The 20,963-nt window shown below is 53.1% G+C and overlaps 1 protein-coding gene and 1 long non-coding RNA gene across 13 annotated transcripts; one reads left to right on the top strand and one right to left on the bottom strand.

Annotated features, from left to right (window-relative positions):
- Positions 1-1,229: 1,229 nt before the first annotated feature.
- On the bottom strand, positions 1,230-20,963 carry Tspan4 (tetraspanin 4). Of its 12 annotated transcripts, none has more exons than NM_001439699.1 (9): positions 20,748-20,957; positions 11,841-11,920; positions 4,938-5,109; positions 4,647-4,838; positions 3,561-3,635; positions 2,725-2,826; positions 2,493-2,624; positions 2,336-2,419; positions 1,230-1,771 (listed from the first exon to the last, which is right to left on the bottom strand). In NM_001439699.1, exons 4-9 carry the CDS (start codon positions 4,707-4,709, stop codon positions 1,703-1,705), a joined length of 525 nt encoding a protein of 174 aa, NP_001426628.1. In that variant the 5' UTR covers positions 4,710-4,838; positions 4,938-5,109; positions 11,841-11,920; positions 20,748-20,957; the 3' UTR covers positions 1,230-1,702. The 12 variants fall into 12 exon arrangements, 5 of the variants coding, with proteins under 5 accessions (NP_001426628.1, NP_001426629.1, NP_001013088.1 ...); NM_001439700.1 differs by lacking the exon at positions 20,748-20,957 and adding an exon at positions 19,736-19,795; XR_015687475.1 differs by lacking the exon at positions 4,938-5,109 and adding an exon at positions 1,938-2,050 and having other exon boundaries at positions 1,244-1,771; positions 2,702-2,826; positions 20,748-20,963.
- On the top strand, positions 5,466-7,281 carry LOC147997003 (uncharacterized). Its single transcript, XR_015652718.1, has 2 exons — positions 5,466-5,725; positions 5,917-7,281. It is a non-coding gene; the product is annotated as an uncharacterized LOC147997003 (long non-coding RNA).

Genomic DNA, 20,963 nt, shown 5'->3' with positions numbered 1-20,963 from the left:
CTTTTCTGAATATAAGAAGTGAGTGACATGGAGCTCACCAAGTTGTGGGCAGAGCACTACTGAAGGAACAGAAGTGGGCTGGGGACAGCCTTCTTTGAGGAGACGGCGTGATGGAGGTGGTATGGGGACAAGCAGTGTAGGTTGGAATGCCACAGGCAAGGGTCCTGGTTGGAGAGTCAAATGATGGAAGTAGGAACTTGGCTGAGTTCTCTGGGGCCACAGAAAAGTGAGCAGCCAGCTCGGCCTCTCCATTTTTTCCCTCCTCATTGGTGCTAGAGATTGACCCCAAGAGCCATGCAGGGACATCCCTACTGAGCAGTAACCGTCAGGTTCTGGGTTTGAGTCAGCAAAGTTGAGGTATGCAGAGGCACTGTCCAAGAGCTGACAGACTGTAGATAGAAGTGAAGGGTGAGGCAGTGAGTGGCTACGGTGAGCCATACACAGGAGAGCTGCTTAGCTTGGGAGAGGGTTGAAAGGGAATCTCAGGACTTGCTCAGCAGGGCCAAGGCTTTGAGCAGAGGGAGGTCAGCACCCCACTGTGCTCTGAGTACAACTTCAACCTCTCAGTTTGGCCATCTACAAGTAACAAGGCTTTTTGCTAATTAGCAGCTTGCCTAGAGCAGCTGACTCCACAGTAATTCTGAGATTCTTCAGGGTCCTATGGCTTCTAGTAGAGGGAGGACAGTGGGAAACAAGGGCTCAGCCCAGAGCTAGAGAACGGGAAGGGTAGCAGCCACCATACAGATATTTTCTCTAGTGCTCATCACACTCTGATATGAGTCACAAGGATGACCCCTAATGAGAACTGTGTCACAGAGTAGGCCCCTCAGACAGCAGGATATGGGGACTGAGAGTCAGGTGCCTCACAGCTCCTGGGAGCTCATCTTAACCTGAATCCCCATCCCCAGAGTACCATCCCTGTAGTCAAAGGCCCTCACCTACGGCTCTTCTTTATCCCCTAGTTTGATGTCTTGATAGTGGCTTGATGCTCTATATGACTCTAACTCTGGTCAGTGGCAAGGGCTCTGTGTTTCCTAGTGTTGCAATCTGCAGTCTCTCCAGACTAATCCAGAGGCAGAGGTACTAGGAGAGAAATACAAGAGTAACTGAGGTAGCCTAGAAGAAATGAGAGTGAAGAGGCCACACCTTTCCCCAACTAAAACAGGTTAGCAGTGCTCCCCTGAGCTCTGAACTCTCCTGACCCTTGGAAAATGAAAGAACTTCCTCAATTGGAGGCTGTGGCTATACAACCTTTGTGTGCCAGCTAGACCCAGGGACTGCTCACACACTTTATTAAGATGCATCTGGATCCACGACACTGTCATGGAATGTGGATCATGGGACCTGCCTGGAGCACCAAGATCATCGTGGGCCTTGAGCAGACTGGGCCTGCCCCCAACCTGGCATCCATGCAAGGCTGGGGACCCCATCCTGTGTGAACACTAGAAGAAATATATGGATATAAAAGTGTCAAAAGTTCCCCAGGCCCTTAGCCCTGGGTGCCATTTGGCACCAACCCTAATCTGGTGTCTCTGCTGCCACCCAAGCAGAGTCCCTCAGGTGCAGGGATGGGTCCTGGATGCTGTGGCCTCAAGCTCTTCTCCTTGCATTCAGCGGAGCACCAAGTCCTGCATGGGAAGTGGGTTTGACATCTCCTCATGGGCAGGTCCTTTGGCAGAGAAGCAGAGGCCGTGACAGAGACCTATGCACAGTAGGTGTCCGCCTTTACCACCTGGCAGTACATGGTCATAGCGAAGGTGAGGCCCAGAATCTGTGGAGACAAGAGGTCATAGGCCTTTGCCCATAGGCAGAAGGGCTGGTCTTCATTGGTGCCCTGACTCTTGCAAGCCGTCCCCAGGGTAAGTTGCGTTCTGCACATTAGGTCACACCCCTCTGCACGCCTGGTCTAAGCCCTCTGCCTATCCCACTGTACCTACTTGTCCTAGCCGTAGCCAACCGAGTATCTGTTTGCCAGGTGGGTTGTAGGCGCTCCACTTAGCCTGGAGCACCACTCTGCTAACCCTCAGCACTGCTATAGATGGCTGTGAACCTAGGAGGAAAGAGCGGGGCCTGGAGGCAGCAAGGTATCAAGTGCCACCCTCATTCTGCACAGGAGGTCCTGTCACTACCAACCAATATGGCTGCCTGGCTGTGTTGACCCACTAGGTGACAACGGGCTCTGCACAGGGAGTACTGCATACCAAAGGTCACCTCCCCCAGTGAACATTGTCTTCTTACAGTCTGCACTGCTACCTGCCTACCCAGGTCACAGGCTCCTGAGCAAGTCCTCTGCCATTGCAGTCAGGAGTCCCAGGCACTGCCCTGCTCAGCTCACCTGCACCAGTGCTGTGCACAGTCCAAAGATGCCCACAGCTAGCAGGTTCTCCTGGAGCCAGGCCTTCACTGTCTCATAACAGGGCTGCAAGAGAGCCAGGATCAGCTGGGGGAACCCCACCCCTGCAACCACCCACCACAAGAGGGAATACTCTTACCGACTTCCACCAGGTACCAGGTTCATGTAACCCGCAGCTGTCACTGAACTCCAGACAGCAGGAGTCAGGCACACGAGTGGCATTGTATACCTCAAACCAATCAGTGTAATTGGAAACTCCACAGCATCGGAACTAGAAGCAGGAAGAAAGCAAAGGACTGGGTGGCGAGATAGCCACAACACCCACCCCCGCCAGCCTGTCCGCCATACCAAGAAGGCTGCCCAAGCCTCACATCAGTCTGGATGATGCTCCAGGCATTGGTGAGGCCCACATTGCCCTCTGTGCCATACAGATGCAGGCCCTTCTTCAGATCTTGCTGGGCATAACTGTCAATCTGTTAACAGACCACCAGTTAATATCCTCCACTTCAGTCCAAGACAGGACAATACCTCAAACCCCCTCTATCTGAACCTCTTGCTTGTTTCCTGGGATTACCCCCTACCCTAGTACCCTATCACACTTAGGACACAGCCCAGGCTCATGTTCTCCCAGAGGCTTCAAGGACCCTGGTGCAAGCCTTTGCTGCCTCATCTCTATAGGCTCCCCCTGTTGGCTAGGGGAGGACTTCAGTCTTCTTGGTAGTACCGACAGACATGTCTGCTCTCTAGCTGAGGGTATGGCTCCACTCCTAAGTCTCCAGTAAAGGAACTAGGGCACTGAAGGGCAACTCCGGCTTGTACAGGGAGCTTCCTATAGTCCAAGGGTACTTTACAGAAAGGAGGTCCTATGGGGAAGTTGGGGACACAGGAGCTAGCAATACAGCATGATCTATAACCCAAGATCCTAAAATATCTGAGTAAATCCTTCCAGTTGTGTGACCAGGCAGACAGATATGGGAAGTCACATATGACACACAGTAAGCAGCAGTGGGGGTTGGGGTTGTTGGGACAGTCCACACTTAGCAACCTGTACTTAGTAGAGGACCCTGGCCACATATCCTAGGAATTAAGAGTGCTGTTGTCCCACCCATACAACCAGAGCCACAACGTAGATCCCTGGGCTTGTGGTACTTTCTGCACCGAGTCTCCCAGCACCCCATGTACTGTCTGTCCATTTGCAGCAACATACCTTGTCACTGTAGGCAAAGAAGAGCACAGCAATGGTGGCTTCCAGCAGGAACACTAGCAGCAGCAGCACAAAGAACTGTAGAGAACGTGCCTCTTACTCACAGCCCTGCTCCTGGAGAGCCCCAGAACTCCTACCATCACGGAACTCAAGAGCCAGGCCAGACCATCCCGGAGCCTGAATAGCCTGCTGGCCTGATCTGAACATACCCACATGCGTGTACGTCCCCGTTCCCCAGGCTCCTGGCGTGACATCTCTATTTGGGACTCTCCACACCCCCATACTGTTAGACAAGTGGGATATATGTTAGACAAGTACTCTACAGCTGAGCACCACGCCCACTCACAACCTGGGAATTTAAAAGAGATCCCAAATATCACCTATCAAAAGTCTATAAACTCCACAATACCCCCGAAGGTGGGGAGAGAAGGGATCAGTTTGTCTCTACAAGGCATTGAGCCCTGGGCAAACTCCTATCCCAGGAAGAGGAAAGGAACCATTCAAAACCTTGACATGGAGGAGCTTCAGTCTACCTGCCATGCAGCTTGAGGCCTCTGCTAGGCACATGAATTTGTAAGATCCTCCAGGACTCCTTTCCTAATTACCTGTGATTAACTTTATAAACTGTGGAGGAGGAAATAGCTTCCTTTCCATAAACATATTCCCAAAGCCAAATGGTGCTGTGAGAGAGAGGGTGGGGCCAGGGGCAGGACCAGGAGCTGGGGTAGAGCCACCACAAGGATGAGTACCAGAACAGTTTGGTAAAGGCCACTTGTGGGATACCTAAATTCTTGGGTGTGTCCTGTCACGAGAAGTCCTTTCGAGCTCCGATATGTTTTTTTGTATGTGTAGCGCTGAGACTTAAACCCAGAGCCTCATGCATATCATACAAGAATTCTTCTAGATCTATATCCCCAGTGCCCTCCCCATTTTAAAATTTTGAGACGGGGTTTTACTCTGTACCCCAGAGCCAGCAACCCCTCCAGCCCCACCTGGCCTGGAAGACCCCACAGAGCCCTGGTGCTGGACAGGCCTCAGAGGTGGAGCTGATGGCACAGAGAGCCAAAAAGAGGGGCCCAACAAACTCACAGTGAGCAGTAGGCACTTGTTCTCCTTGAGGGCCCCAATGCAGCCCACGAAGCCGATGGCCATGACGAAGGTACCGGTGACGATGAGCAGATTGGCAGCAGACAAGGATGGGAATGAGGATGACAGGGTGGCAAAGTTTCCCTGTGTGGCAGCCAACCAGATGCCAACACCCAGGACACCACAGCCACCCAGCTAGGACCACAGCAGTGGGGAGAGAGAGAGACAGGGTGAGGTTGACTATAGGAGCACCTGACCCCTAGGGAAAGGCTCTACCCACAAGCACAGGCCAACCTTGTCAGCCTGGGAACCTCCAGTGACAGCTTAATTCCTGCAGCAGGCTGCCACTCCTCAAGCCTCTTCCCTTTGCCCCTGTTGATAGTGGTCTGTGGCAGAGTACATCTCATGCACAGTCTAGTGACTACGCCTTCAGATTCCTTGCAGGAAGCATCGCCAACCCCTGTGCCTAAGGAGAAGGGTCTGAATCTCCTCTGGCCCTCTGATCCCGCACCTTCCTTCCCCACACCCTATGTAGGCCATGGCAATTGAGTGGCCCACCCACCTGTATGGCCCCCTTGCCCTGGGCTTCTGGTGTCCTGGGTTACCCATGAACAGAGAAGCCCTGGCTCGGCACACTTCTGCTCATAATCAAGTTGTAGTGGCTCTGTGGTACCAACCAGAGGATCTCACTGGAACACCTGCTACTGCCCAGCTTCCCCAAGCCTCCCCCACCTCCCCAAGCCTCCCCCACCTCCCCAAGCCTCCCTACCACCTCCCCAAGCCTCCCCCTACCTCCCTGAGTTTCATCACGTTTTTTTTCTTCACTGTTGGTTTTTTGAAACAGGGTTTCTCTGTGTAATCCTGACTGTCTTGGAACTCACTTTGTAGACCAGGCTGGCCTTTAACTCAGAGATCCAATCATTTCTGCCTCCTGAGTGCTGGGATTAAAGGTGCATGCCACCACACTGGGCTCTCTCATCATTCCTTTTTATAAAAATCAAAATCAAAGGAAGCAGGGAAGGAAGGCATGTGGTGGTTGACTCTAGAGAGGATTCATCATGGCATGGTGACAGGGACATCTAGTCTGTCCCAGAATACATACAGGTCTGCCATGGGAGGGGAAAACTATGGCCCCACCCTCACGTGAGGCCTTGGACTCTGTCAAATGAGGAGGAAGGAAGATATATTCCAGGAAGCTGGTGATGGACCAACACCAATTAGGCTCTAGGAAAAGGCCTGGCAGCCTAACAGAGAGTTGGACAGGACAATGCAGAGGAGCCCATGATGTAGGGTTCTGAGTTCCAATGAACTCTTGGAGACATTACTGTAGAGTCATCAAGAAGCAAGGAACCTGGAAATGCTGCCCATTCAGGGAACCTCCAGGGAAAGGTATGCATATGCACTTGGAGATCCACCCTCAGAGCCACAAGGTAGCTCTGGTGAGCCAATCTACAGTGCCTCCTTTACAATGGGAGGGAGCCCTGCAGGGCTGCAGTGGCTGAGAGGTAATGTTGTCTACGGTGTTAAAGTAAGGCAGTTGGATGAGCTGGGCACCCCCATTCAGCCTTTGTGGAAAAGCCCCCCTAATGGAGATCTGGCCAGGTAATGTTCACAGAATCATCCAGCATAACATCCTCCGTAAGCATACAGGCTACTGGATCTGGAAGGCTTCTCCCAGGGCAAGCAGGGCCTCATCTGTCTTCATGTGCTATTCCCATGGTCTCCAGCCATTCCCAAGCATCATGAGGTCTTCCAGGACCCAGTAAGGTGGCTCACAGGTTATGGAAGGACCTTTGTGGCCCTCACGCTGCTAGGTAGAAGTAATACCCTGCTTGCTACCTTGGACTAGATCAGAAGTATCAAGACTGAAGTGAGGACTCCCACCCTCACTCCACACCACACCTGCTCTGAAAGACCTGGAAATCAAAAGCAGCAAGAAGCCTCAAGAGACACCAATCCACAGGGCATAACACTCCCCCAGAGGAGCCATGACCCCCAAGTGAGTCACATCTGGGAAGGTCACCTCCAAGCTAAACACTCATGCTTCTGATAGCAGGTCCCAAAACGAGGGAGGGGATATGCTAATACAACAGTGATAAATGTCACTAAGACCAAGCTGTCTGCACCATCCGCCTCTGCCTTCCAAGGACAGCAGACGGCTCGTGTCAGCAGGAAAGTGAGCTGTTGGAGCGCCCCTGGTCCCATGGGACCCCGAAGAGCATGGAAAGGACACTGCTATGCAGAGCAGCACCACTGGGGGTGGAGGGAATGCCCCACTCCAGGAGGCCAGGAAGGAATAATCCAAGGCAAGCCTGGCAGGAAGGGACCCCACACCCAGGAGAGCCAGTTTCCTTCACTGACACGGTGAGACAGCATGAAAGACATTCACTCACTGTCACGTAGTCTTGTCACTCTCACTGTGACAAAGATGAACACCAGCCAAGATGCTCCCCACTGCCATCCAGTGGTGTCACATGCATTGTCACAAATGAGCAGTACCCCCAGAGTCACCACCATCCTGTAGGGCTACCCGTCTCAGAAATGCCACAAACAGGCGCACTAATGTAAACCGTGCATGTGGCAAGAGTACTGTACCTGTAATCTTGAAAATGTTTCGGTGCACGAAGCTTTTTAAACATTTTGGCAGAAAAATTACAGCTTCAAAGAGCAAGAGAAAATGGGCCCATTAGACTCAGAAGATGAGAAAGGCAGGACTCAGTGATGAGCCCTGACAGCCTGGAGCAAGGTCTCTCCTCAGTCAAAAGTGGGGATGGGACTAAGACACCCCTCCACCCCAAATCTACAATGTTCCCTCAGAACCCTGAGCCCCACCTCCTGAGACAGACCGTCTTCCATTGCTCGCTCACTCCTCTGCAGCTGTACCCGCAGGCTAGACAGAAGCCCTGGTGGGAGACACTCACTCCCCTCAGCGTCTTTAAAGAAGCTGGAGTCCTGAATGATGGTAGCTGGGAACATCACTCAGGGGCAGGACCTCCTGCCACTGTGGTCCTCCATCCTAGCCTTCTGGCTGATCATGCAGCATGCCTGGGCATAAGCACAGCCCACCGGGGCCACTTGCTAGGCAGTCGGCCGGGATACCCAACAACAGTCCCTGAAAGGTGTAATGGGCTGTTACCCAGGCACCAACCAAACCCGTGCACAGCAGGGGCCTTAGCCTCTAGCCCCTTGGATCAGCCTCAGGCTGAGTGCCGTATGGTACTGGGTGCCCACCAAATGTGCCTGTCCAGGTCCGCAGAGGTGGGTGCCAGCAGACCTCTACCCACCACCCCTCCAGCCATACACAGCTCAATATAGCAGATGGCCGGGCAGCTAGCCACATCTTTGGTGGAGGTGTATGGGCTGGGGCCCCTGTATAAGCCAAGGGTATGTCAAGAAGCCAGTCTTCTGCCAGGCTGGCAGGAACCTTCCCCATCTTGGCTAGGATGTTGGTTATCCCGGTGGGGTGAGTTTGTGCACTTAAAATTGAAAGTACGCCCTGGGGATGAGGCTGAGTTAGTACAGTGTTTGCCAAGCATGCACTGGGTTAGATACTCCGTACCACATAAACCCCAAGTGGTGGTACACACCAGTGTTCCTGGGACTTGAAAGGTGGAAGCAGCAGGGTTAGGAGTTCAATGTCATCATAAGTAAGGAAAGCCGGTCTCCAAATACTTAAAACATAGAATTTGTTTTCACCCAACTCCAGACATTATCAGAGCCACCAACATCCCAAAGAGCCAGCAAGACCATGGCCCCCTGCATTAGGCAGTGCCATGCCACCCCAATCACAAACATATGCTGTTACAGGAAGCAGAGATCTCCCTCTCCCTGAGTGTCCTGGTTCTTCCAAGGAGCTGGGCACAGAACCCTTTGCCATTTCCTAGTCCCCTCATCCACCAGACTGAAAGTGTCAGAGACTAACAATAGCACCTGTCCATCAGATATCATCTCAGCTCATCAAACGCAACAGACACCCAAGAGCCTAGCAAGGCATGCGCCCTGCAATGTGTTGTCAACGTGGGGGCAGATCCCTGTGCCCAGTGGAACTTCCTTTGGGACAGCATAAGGCAAGAACTGAGGCTGCAATGGGTAAAGCCCAGGCAGAGCAGAGTGGGGCCCCAGTCCCCTCTCTGAAGGAAAGGTAAGTGAAGCTTGACTCTTGTACCTCCTCCCCCGCTCCCCTCCCCCCCTCAGAACCTCTGCTCAGCTGGTCATCCATCTAGGGTCATCACAGACCACCTAGGTGTGGCTGAAGGACCCTGATCCACATACCTTTGGATCACCTTGATGACCCAGTGTGGTCAAAATGGGGAATCTGAGACCCCCAAGAATACAGGATTTTCTCAGCTCACACAGTATCTGGGCGGCAGGCATGACTCCAACCTCCATCTTGTCCACCCAGCCACTGACTATATCATGCAGGGAACAGCTATACATTTTGCTAGACTGAGGAATAGAGAGGGACGCCTGCCTGGAAGCATTAGAGGAAGGGCCTCAGATTGGCCATGTTTGAACTTCACAGCTCAGGCCTGGCTAGCATCTCAGAACCTGGACACAGAAGAGCCATGGGAAGATCCCTGCCCCACTCCATGAGCGCAGCCCCACTTACACTAACCTTTACACCACAGTAGCTGCCCAGGAATGTAGATACCCTTAGAGTCCAGGGCAGGGGAGGGGAGGGCAAAGGAGAGAGGAGGCAGGAAGAACCAGGCTTCACCGATTCCCCTGATCCCAGGGGACCTCAACTTCCATTACAGGAAGAGCTTTGCTGGCAGAGGCCCAGCTGACAATGCAGCCTCAGAGGCTTGAGACAGGGTCCCAGGGGCTGCTCAGCCCCCACTCCCTTACTGTCAGTGGCCAGCACCCAACACCACCTACCCACTTAACTGTTCAAGGGCTGCGTACTCAGCCCACTTCCCTAAGGCACTCCCAGCCCTAACCAGCTAGTCCTTACCCTGTGCACATCTCAAAGCAGGTTGAACAACTGCCCAATTTAGTTGAGCATCACTGCCCAGTGGCAGCCTGTTTGCTGAAGGAGGGCAAGGGTTCATTGTGTCCCCACACTCCCAGCTTTGACTCCAGTTGCCTGGTTAACTCTAATAGGGTGACTGAGGCAAGACACATGGCAGAGGCTAGGGTCCTGCCTGCTGGTCTTGCATTATAAGTGCCAAATGGGCATCAAAGCCTCTCCTACAAGAGTCTAGCAAAGGAATCAGGGTCTTGGGTAGGCTATTCTCTGGCCCTCCCACTGCAACCTGTCACCAGCAGGAGGGGAATTTAGTTCGCAGAAATTTAGTTCGCAGATGCCAGGGACAAGGTGGACTGACATCATACTGACCAGGCCAGATGGATGGACTCTCACACTTGCTAGCCCAGATGGACTCTGCCAAGCCCAGCACAGGCACTTCTAGGAAAAACCATGCTGTTCACAGCGTCTTTTGCATGGTTGCCTCTAACCCCTCACTGGGACTCAAGCTGGAGGGAGAAGCCACAATGATTCTGGGGCAGGAGCCCATTTTCCAGGCAGGAGGTGCATGTGGATACCAGGAGGGTACTGAGTTCATCAGCACAGGAGTCCCACGGGATACTGATTGTTTATTTCTCTGGTAGAGGCTATCACCAGTGGTCCATGGAAGGTGCCTGCTCTGTAGCCAATGGGCCCTTCTCCCTGTGGCCAGGTGTCCAGATGAGGAAGAGGGCAGTAACTCCAACAACCTCAGCCTCCCCAAACCAAGCTACTAGCAGCTGCCTAGCCCCACACTCCTACCTCCTAACCCCCTTCTGCCACCTACACTGCCTGCTACTGTCAGAGTGAGTGACCTACAGCTGTCAGGTCTGGTCACAAAGTTATACCTGTCTAACTGACACTTGTCATCTGCAGCTCCTGAGCCTTTTCTACCTGTCATACTGTTGTCTGCAACCCCCCCCCCCAACTGCCACAATGTCAGAGACACCCTGACCCTGCCAATCACTTGCTCCTGACTACACACTGGTGCCCACTGAAGTCCATTAAACAGAAGCATCCACCTTACATAGGCTGGTTACAGCTTCAGCCCACACCTATCTCTGATGCCCACCTGGTATGAGAGAACTCCCAGAACTGGGCCCATCCCTCTCAGGAGCTTCTGGCAGAGAGCTCTTAATGGGGGAGACGAGGAAGGATGAGTCAGGTAGGGCAGCAGCCTCCCTGGACTACTGCCCTCAGGCAGCCCAGGGTCCCAGCAAATCCCAGTTCCAACCCTGGGCCAGGGCTATAAGAAAAGAGAGGCCAGAAAAGTGGACCTAGGTTTCTGCACATATGACTTGAACTGGACTGACTGCATGCAAATGAGCAGCAAATAGGGATCCCAGTGATACCCCTCATCCTCACTCCCAAGCTGTACTCCCTCGTTCCAAACACACCCCTCATCCTCACTTGCACACACCCACTCCCAGAAAGTTGGCTCAGGAACCAAGGTAGAGTATGGAATGACCTTGGACACCATTCTGTAAGTATTCCAGCTAGTGAGTGAAGGTCCAGGCCAAGCCTAGGTAATAAAGGGTCACCTCTAATCAAATCTAGCATGTTCCACTCAGGCTCCAGGCTCAGCCAAGCCCCAACACCAGGTGGTAATCAAATGCAATACTTTACCCATTCCACAAGGGTGAGAGTGTACAAACTGTCCTCCATCTACACCGGAGGGGACCATCTTCTGCTCTATCATCATGCAAGCCCCAACTGAACATTACCCCATGCCTGAGCAACCACAGCATACCCCAGCAAAAGTTAGAGGCTCTGCTGAGGTGGCAGGGAGCCAGGTGTCACCCATGTCCATGGAGAGTCCCAGACCAGTGTCTGGTATACCTCCCTAGGCCCTAATAGGTCAAGCGGTGCATGTACCCTTGGTCTTCAGGGTCCTGGGGGACCAGGACCTTGTAAGTCAATCTCCCAGAGGGGCAGAGTGTGAAGGGAGTGAGGCAAGGACGTAGGCTGAAGAGGGAGGGCAAGGAGGAGGCTGAAGGGGACACCCGTGGCTCTGTGCACAGAGACGTTAATCACTTCTACGCCTGGAGCCCAGGAGAGGCAAGGCTTGATACTGCCTGGTCTTGTGAGCACGTGCGCACACACCCTGTCTCCACAGCAGAGAAGAGAGAAGGGAGCTCCTGGAAGTCACTAGGAGAGCAGCGAACCCCGGTCCTTCAGGCCCCCACACTCACCCAGAAGAGCAGGTTGAAGGCGAACATGAGGTACTTGACACCCTGGAGGCAGCCGCGCGCCATGCTGCAGCGCTTCAGCTCTAGAAGGAAGATGAAGGAGAGGTCTAGGTAGAAGACCACATACTTGTTACCCTTGGGCGTTGTATAGCGCGCCTGGGCTGCCTTGGGGCCGGGGTTCGAGTGCAGGCCGAAGAAGCCGCCGCCCGCATCCCCGGCGTCCCCGGCGCCCGCGCGCCCATACAGGCTGCTGCAGCGCCGAAAGGGGCCGCCGCGCGCAAAGCCCTGCTCCTTGCTCTCCGGAGAAGGGCTGCGCCGGTACGTGGATTCGTCCGTGCTGGAGCGGCGCATCGCGGTGGGGAGGCTGGGCCCCCGCCGCCAAGCTCAGTGGCTACAGCCGTTGTCAGCGCTCCGCGCCCGTGGCTCCCGGACGCCCCATCCGCACCACACCGGCAAGCTCCCGCACCTCCCAGGGCAAGCGGTAGCAGCGGGCGCGCGACTTGGCTCCCACCCCGCGGCCAGACACCTGCGGGCCGGCCCGCTGCGCCCCGCGCGCGCCCGGCCAATCCAGCATGGCCCCGCCCCTCGAGGACCCCGCCCCACCGGCCAATCGCAGCGACCCCGAGCCCCCACCTCCCCGTTACCCTCCCGGGGTCTCCCAAGAAGATGCAGCTGAAGGACAGGGGGAGCTTTTGAGGGGACTGGGTCGGGAATGACACCGCAGCAGCTCTCGGCCCCAAACCTGCACCCCAGACCCCATCCAACAGGCCCGCAGCCCATTCGGCAACAAATCTCCAACCACGTCTAGGATGTGCAAAGCCCCGAGGAAATGAAGAGGTGACCCAGTTGCTGTTGGTGGCAACTTGAGCGGCTTTGGCTTTCAAGCGCCGTAGGGAGCCTGTGGTGCCTGGGAGGGTGAGGTGTCCATGAGGTTTTCTAACTTAAAAAGAGAATTCAATGACCAAAGTAGCAGAGGAGAGATGCCAAAGAACCCTAGATGGCCCCCTGCTGGTCCAGAGGGCTCACGGAATCAGCTCTGCCTCTGGTCCAGTCCATTCTCCTAGGGGTGGTGGGAGCAAGGCCAGATTCTATCACAGCCACGGGCCATTTTGAGAGTCCCACTGGCGCCATTCTGCAACTCTCTATAACTGCAGAACCAGGGACCTGGAATTTCACTTTGACCAGCTCAGGAAGAATCAGCCTATGATTAATGAACACCATCTCATCCCAGGCAGACAAGCACATGGTAAGTGGCACTTTGCAGGTGTGCCCAGATACACACTAGCCCATAGATCAAAGATGGGATGATAGCCCCTTGCTGGGCCCCATCTTCCAATCTCTGAGCCCCAACCCTACCAAACGATGCAGATCATAAGAGACTCAAAGTGTGGGTCGGGTACTAACACGAAGCTAAGGTTCCCCGTCTGTTATTTTGTCTTTTTTTTTTTTTTCTTTTTTTTTTCGGAGTTGAGGACCGAACCCAGGGCCTTGTGCTTGCTAGGCAAGTGCTCTACCACTGAGCTAACTCCCCAACCCCAAGGTTCTCCGTCTGATCTGCAGCCCAGACGACAGGAGGGAAGGTAGAACAAGGAAAACCTTTTGCTGAAGATCCAGAGTGAGGCAGCAGAGGAAGTAGAAGGAGTAAAAAAATAAGAGAAAAAAAGAAGGGTGTCCATGGGTAGAGCTGAGCAGCTCTTAAAGGGGCTGCATTGTAATGGAAACTCCAGATGCCTAAAGGTTTGCAGCTCCCAGCCCAGCACCTATGTTCCCTGCACCGGCGTACTGCTGCCTCCCAGAGGTCACTATGGGGAACTGCAACCCTAGCCCACAAGGCTGCACGCTCAGGGTCCGTCTTTGGGATATGGATGCATGGGAGACCCCAGAATGCAGGAAGCATGCCTGGAAGGGCGTGATCAACCTAGGATCTATCTCACACACCCCCACCTTGCCATGGTTTTCTTTGATGTGTCTGGACTCCAAGAAAGGGACAGAGGCAGCAGAGATTATAGCCTGAATGTTCAACCTAGTGAGCACCTGGCAGCTGATAACTTCTAAAAGACCCTTGTGACCCGCGGCCCCTGGCCATGCTCCCTTGGCCTGATCAGCCAGACATCCACCACTGAAGGCTGGAGTGGAAGGATACCTATAAATGGTAGTATGCACGTCCAAGGCCATGTACATACACAAGTGTCTACACACCAGTAGAGAGAGAAGCCATAGGGTCCAGGAAAGATCCAGAACTGACCAGAAAAACTATACCCCCACCTTGGACCAAACATCACCCATACTGACAATCACCCCAATGGGGTTAGCTATCAAACCATTCCTCTGAAGGTGACCCTGAAGACCTGGGTCAGAGGCATAAGAGCTGAGTTCCCTGTAATACATAATAAGCCTACTGTCTATTTGGTCACTCTTATTCCCTGGACATGGGGCTGGGGCTCAGCCTGAAACTCCCCATGAGGTACTGGGGGGCATCAGCTGGAGCTGTGAGGAGACCAGGAGTCACAGTTGCCAAGCTGAGGGTTATACGGAAGGGAATTCAGAAACAGCCACCCTGAGCTCCAATTCTTTTCCTTCAGGGGTAGCTGTGGGAGATCGGTGTTTTTTTGTTTGTTTGGTTGGTTTTTTTGTTTTGTTTTGTTTTGTTTTGTTTTTTGTCAACTTGACCCAAGCTAGAGAAAAGGGAATCTCAACTGAGAAAACGCCTCCATCACCTTTAATCCCAGCATTCAAGAAGCAGAGGTAAGGGATCTCTGTAAGTTCAAAACCAGCCTGATCTACACAGTGAGTTCCAGGACAGCCAGGGCTACATAGAAAGACCTCATTCCCCCCTCCCGACCTCCCAGAGAAAAGGCTTGTAGGAGGCTGGAGATGGCTCAACAGCTAAGAGCACTGGATGGTCTTCTAGGGGACCTAGGTTAGATTCTCTGCACCCTCATGGAGTTTGCAATCATCTGTAACTCCAGTTCCAAGGGATCTGACGCCCTCTTCTGGGCCCTGTGGGAACCAGGCATGCACATGATACACACTATGCATGCAGACGTAACACCTGTATAGGTAAAATTAAAACATTTTCTATGTGGCTGTAGACAATCTGTAGGACGTTTTCTTGATTAATGATAGATGGGAAAGGACCCAGTCTACTTGTGAGAGGTGTCACCCAGAGCAGGTGGCCCTGGAATGTATAAGGAAGCAAGTTAGGGCTGCAAGCTTGGACTGGAGAGATGGCTCAGTGGTTAAGAACACTGACTGCTCTCCCAGAGGTCCTGAGTTCAGTTCCCAGCAAACACATGGTGGCTCACAACCATCTGTAATGGGATCTGATGCCTTCTTCTGGTGTCTGAAGACAGCTACAGTGTGCTCATATAAACAAAATATATAAATCTTGGGGAAAAGAAAAAGAACTGGCTGATCTTCCAGAGGGCCTGGGTTCAATTTCCAATCTATAATGAGATCTGGTGCCCTCTTCTGCTGTGTAGGCATATGTGTAGGCAGAACACTGTATACATAGTAAATAAATAAATCTTTTAAAAAAAAACCCACAGGGGGCCTGGTGAGATGGCTCAATGGTTAAGAGCACTGATTGCTTTTCTAGAAGTCCTGAGTTTAATTCCTAGCAACCACATGGTGGCTCACAACCATCTGTAACAGGATCTGATGCCCTCTTCTGGTGTGTCTGAAGAAAGTGACAGAGTATTCATATAAATAAATAAATAAATAAATAAATAAATAAATAAATAAATAAATAAAATATTTAAAAAAACAAACAAACAAGCATCTTAAAGGAAGGAAGCTAAGTAATCCATAAAGAGCAGGCCAGTAAGCAGCACTCCATCTTGGCCTTGCTTCAGTTCCTGCCTCTAGGTTCCTGCGTCAAGTTCCTGTTCTGACTTCCCTTCATAATGGGTGGTAAAATAAAATCTCTCACTGAAACAACAATTGGGGAGCCTGTATGGGTCTGACCTAGGCCCTGTGCATATATGTTATGATTGTGTAGCTTAGTGTTTGCAGAGGAATTTTAATCCAGCAACATGCCTGCTCTGGCAAGAGATCACATCCAAAGACCTTTTAGGTGTGTGCGATCCAACGGTAATACAGACATGCCCTTAGTACACACATTTAATCCCAAACAATGAAGGCAAAATTAGTTTGTAGAAGGAAACAGCCATGTTTGAAAGTGAGGTCTATGGGTTGGGGATTTAGCTCAGTGGTAGAGCGCTTGCCTAGCAAGCGCAAGGCCCTGGGTTCGGTCCCCAGCTCCGAAAAAAAAAAAAAAAAAAAAGAAAGTGAGGTCTAATTGAGGGGCAGATAAAGTGATGAATCAAAGATTTGATAAAGTGAGTCAGGACACCACAAGAAAGGGGATTTAAGGGGTTGGGGATTTAGCTCAGTGGTAGAGCATTTGCCTAGCAAGCGCAAGGCCCTGGGTTCGGTCCCCAGCTCCAAAAAAAAAAGAAAAAAGAAAAAAAGAAAAGAAAGGGGATTTAAGAGAGCAGTGGAAGGCTGGAGAGATGGCTCAGTGGTTAAGAGCACTGACTGTTCTTCCAGAGGACCTGAGTTCAAATCCCAGCAGATGAGATCTGATGTGTCTGAAAACAGCTACAGTGTACTCAAATAAATAAATAAACAAACAAACAAACAAACAAATAAATAAATAAATAAATAAATAAATAAATAAATAAGAAAGAGAGAGCGGTGGAGAAAGAGTAGGGGGAGAGGGAGAGAAGAGAGGAGGCATTACCAGGACAGTTTCACAGAGACAGGTTGCAGGTGAAGACAGAAGGAGCCAGACAATGAGAAGGAGCCAGGAGATTAGAACAGATTGCCAGAGTTAGTTTGAGACCAAGCGGAGCACTTCAGAGAGAAGACAGTTTCAACCAGTCCTCTTGAAGAGGAGTCTGAGCGAGGACAGCTGAGTTGACCATCCAGCCAGAGGTCAGAAAGAACTAGAAAGGGTGAGCTTTTCAGCAGTAAACCCCTGAGATGACACTTACATCTGGTGAATGAAAGCTACAGGTGTTCTTGTGGAGTTCCTAACAGTGGGAGTGGGGGGTGTCTCTGGCCCTTTTGACTGCTCTTGGAACCCTTCCCCCCCTACTCGGTGGCTTCATCCAGCCTTGTTGAGCCTAGGGTTTGTGCCTAGTCGTATTGTAACTTGTTATGCTGTGTTGTGTTTATGTCCCTGGGAGGGCTGCTCCTTTCTGAAGGTAAACAAAGGGGGAATGGCTCTGGAGGAGAGGGGATATGGGGGAATACTGAGAGGAGTGAAGAGAGGGAAAATTGTGGTCAGGATGTAAAGTATTGAGAGAAGAATAAATTTATTTTAAGCACATTCTATAACTTAAAATAAAATCTCTCAAATTGCTTTGGTCATGTTCTTACAGCAACAGAAAGTAACCAACACAGCCAAAATTGGAAGGGATAGGAAGAGCTCCCCAAGAGGTGCCCAAAGTTCTTAGGACAAAGGAGAGGCAGTCCGGTTCTGCTAGGATGCTGTCCTCTGAACAATGGGCCCCTCTCCTGCCTAGATGGCTCTGACTGTAAAACTCACATGAACAGGGACTGATCTAGTGGACTTCAGGACGGTCACGGGAGGGCCAGGTCCCTGTCTGTTGCCAAGGACAGAATTCACAGGGTGTGGTATGCAGGCTGATCACTAACAGTGACAGACCAAGGCAGGGCCACCCTATCTGAGCCGAGGGAGTGCTTTCCTCAACACCCTGGCCCAGTGCCCAGCCACAGTAGTCTGGACATAGGAGCCATCTGCCAACAGGGCTCCATGACAAGGGAGAGCTCCTCAGTTGTGAGTAGGTACAAGAGAAGCCCTGGGGAATAAGCCACAAAGAAAAATGTGGACACCCTCCTAGCTAGACCAGGCTGCCACTCAAAAAGAGACCTGCCCAAACTCTAGACAAATTTTGACCGTGGCTATTTGGAGCAAATAGGTCCTCTGTAGATTGCCAGCATGAGTTTGCCCAGAAGCTTGTTGGGACCCAGTGGTAACTCCTCCTAGCCTAGCTAGCTCAGGAGGGAGGGAGTGCAGAGCAGCGCCACCCACCCTGTCCTGAGGCTGAGAGGCTCCACCGCTTCTTTGAGGAGGCAGAGAGTTCTGCCAATACAAACAGGCTGTGGTGTCTGCCTTCCTGCTGCGGCTTCAGCCCCTGCAGGGCCCCAGTGCCTGTTCTAGACCCCCACCCTGGGCAGGAACACCCAAATTCCTGGTCCAGTAGGCCGACGCCTCCCACCAAGAAGTAGGCACGGAGGGCTGCATGCAGAGCCTAAGGGGGGGGGGGGGGTTAGCTCCGGGAGACTGAAGACACACACTTCAGGGACAGAGCTAGGGATAGGGGTGCAGGGCCCTCTGTGTGAAGCCAGAAAAAGGGCCCATCTTTCTTCCTAGACTCTCTGGCCACCCCAAATAGTGTCTTTCCTCCATTCCCTGCCTGGCACCCTCAGGTATTTCTCTGTTAGAGCTCCCGTGGCAGTGGAAATAGAAGGGACCTAATTTAGACTCAGGGAATGCTTATCTTGTGAACAAAGCACTTCTGCCCAACCATGTGGGAGACCCCCCCAAGCACTGAGCCCCAAGTGCCCCAGCCTCAATAACCCAAAGGGTTCTTGAGTTAGTCACTTCAGTTTCAACCACAGGGTCTCCAAGAGCTATTTGGACATGTAGTGTGTCTGCACAGATATGGCCTGGGAATGAGGTGTAGGAGTGTGTATGATACACTCCATACCCTATGGGTGATAGAAACTGTCCTCCATGAGCAAGCCGAGGACACAAGGCTAGAGTTCCTGGGGAGAAGTCACTCTGACCACTTCCCCAGCTCATGAACAGCCTTAAGCAGAGGAACTTATTAATCCTCTGGTCCCAGCAGAGCTTTACAAATGGGGAAACTAAGGCTATGACCTAAGGCCAAGGGGTAGAGTCAGCTGAAACCCAGACCAGCGCTCTGGACCACAGTACAGCACCCTCTTTTGGCTGGCTGTTTTCAGGGCAACCCCCAGGATGGGAGGGTTGGGGCAGCCAAAACGTCAATCATGGGTTTCCTTGTCCCCTGCCCTGAAGTGACCCCCTGCTCTGGCAGGAACTGTTGCAAATGGGTTAGAAACTGCATCTGAGCACATCTCCTTCAGTGTGCCCTCCACCCTGCACAGTACATTGAGCATCCATTCTCACAGAGCCGTTTTTTCAGGCAGAGACCAGTCAGTTTGCATTGGGAGAACTAGCAGAGCTGGCATGAGTAACCTATATCTCTCTCCCTCCACAGTCCCAAATGGGAAGCCAGCAACAGTTAAGAAACGGTAGGGGCAGAGGCTGAGCCCCGGATCCCAGCCAGGCTCTGGAGAGAACTGAGCCACAGCATAGCCCCCACCCCATCCCACACTCTGGGATAAGGAAAGGCTGGGTGGATAAGCAACAGCCTGGAGTTCCCTAGCCTGGGCCATTTCTGGGAATCCAGAGAGCTGGAGCAGGAACTAGGGGAGGAGAAGATGCCACCACCCACAATAGGCGCTGGAAACTAGTGGACTTTCGCTCGCGCTCGCGCACGCGAACACACAAACACACACACACACACACACACACACACACACACACACACACACACACACAGAGTGGACTTTCGCGCGCACGCGAAAACAAACACACACACACACACACACACACACACACACACACACACACACACACACACACACACACACAGAGAGAGAGGGGAATTCCAGGAATGTCAACTTGGCACAGGCTTCACTCCCCAACTCTCCCTAAGTAAACAAGTCCTCCAGGGGCAGGACAGAGCCGAGCCCCTCCTCCAAGAAGCCTTTGGCCTCCACCCCATCCCTAGGGCAGACCCTACAGACCATCTCCTAACCCACTCCCCTGCCACCCTCACCTCTGGCCACCAGCAGTCTTCAGTCCTGATCCTGATCCTGATCCCAGGCCACAGTGATTCACAGGCCCCCACTGCCCCTCTGGCCAGGGCAGGATGTTGGGGGGAGGGGACAGGACCGGGAAGTCGCTTAGCTCGTGGCTCTGCACGTGGTTCCATGGGGGATGGCAAAAGCTGCCAGAAAGGCTGTCCAGGGTGACAGTGGGGGCACAACCGCAAAATTGGCCAGTGGCTCTGACCAGCCACACTCAAGACCCTGACCAGCCACACTCAAGACCCAGGAGACCCTTCTCGAACTCCCCTCCATCGTTTGTTTCCCAGAGACACCTGGAAAATGTCTAGGACCGCCCCAGAGGCTTCACTGTAACCAGACCCCAAACTTCCCGGGCTCTACGGAACCTCTGCTTTTCATTGTAAGCCGCCTCGTTTTCCTAAGGGTAGCCCCCGGCACAGCACGAAGGCGCTACAGCGAAGGTAATACATTCCCCAGAAACCAGCCTCTTGCCCATTCCCTTAAGTCCTTAGGTCACCTCCAGGTGAGGCAGTCCTGTGGCCCCTAGCGGTCCCGCAGGCAATCTCCACGTCTGAGCCAAATATCCCGGAGGAAAAAGAGGTTAAAAGGTCTGCTCATAGGGTGCCTCCTCCACGACACCTTCCCGGACCGCCGCCCTGCTCCTCTCCCCAGAAAAAGACTCTTTTAGCCCCTTCTCAGAGAAGGAGAGGACTACTGAGCGCGGGAGGCCGCCGTCGGGGCTCGGGACACCGCATCACCGACGGTTCTGTAGCGGCGGAAGAAAAGGACGCCCCAAACTCCAGGGCCCGAACTCTGGCTGGGCACCTCGGGTAAGGGCTCCAGACCCCTTGGAGTCCGAACCAGGAGGCGGGAAGACCGCTTTGGCCGTGCGCAATCGGCAGCCGGCTCTCCGACTGCGCCGCCACCACTTGTTAACCACCTCTTGCCTCGAGTCGGCTTGCGATCGGGCCGGCGGGACCCCAGCCCGCAGACCCGCCGTACCTGTGCGCGCCACCGCACGGCGGAGCAGCTGTCAATCAAGGCAACACGAGAAACGCGAACCGCTGGCGCCGCGGGCCTTTCGGCCTTGCTCGGATGCCGTAGCCGGGATATACCACCACTGCGGGAGGGGGTACTCGGGATGCTGCCGCCGGCACGGAGGCTCTAGGAGCCTCGGGTGGGCGCCAGCAAAGAACACCGCCACTTCAGAGTAATCAC

This window comes from Rattus norvegicus, chromosome 1, assembly GCF_021556685.1.
Source record: "Rattus norvegicus strain SHRSP/BbbUtx chromosome 1, alternate assembly SHRSP_T2T, whole genome shotgun sequence".
Taxonomy (NCBI): Eukaryota; Metazoa; Chordata; class Mammalia; order Rodentia; family Muridae; genus Rattus; species Rattus norvegicus.
This window is presented reverse-complemented; position numbering and strand designations above follow the sequence as displayed.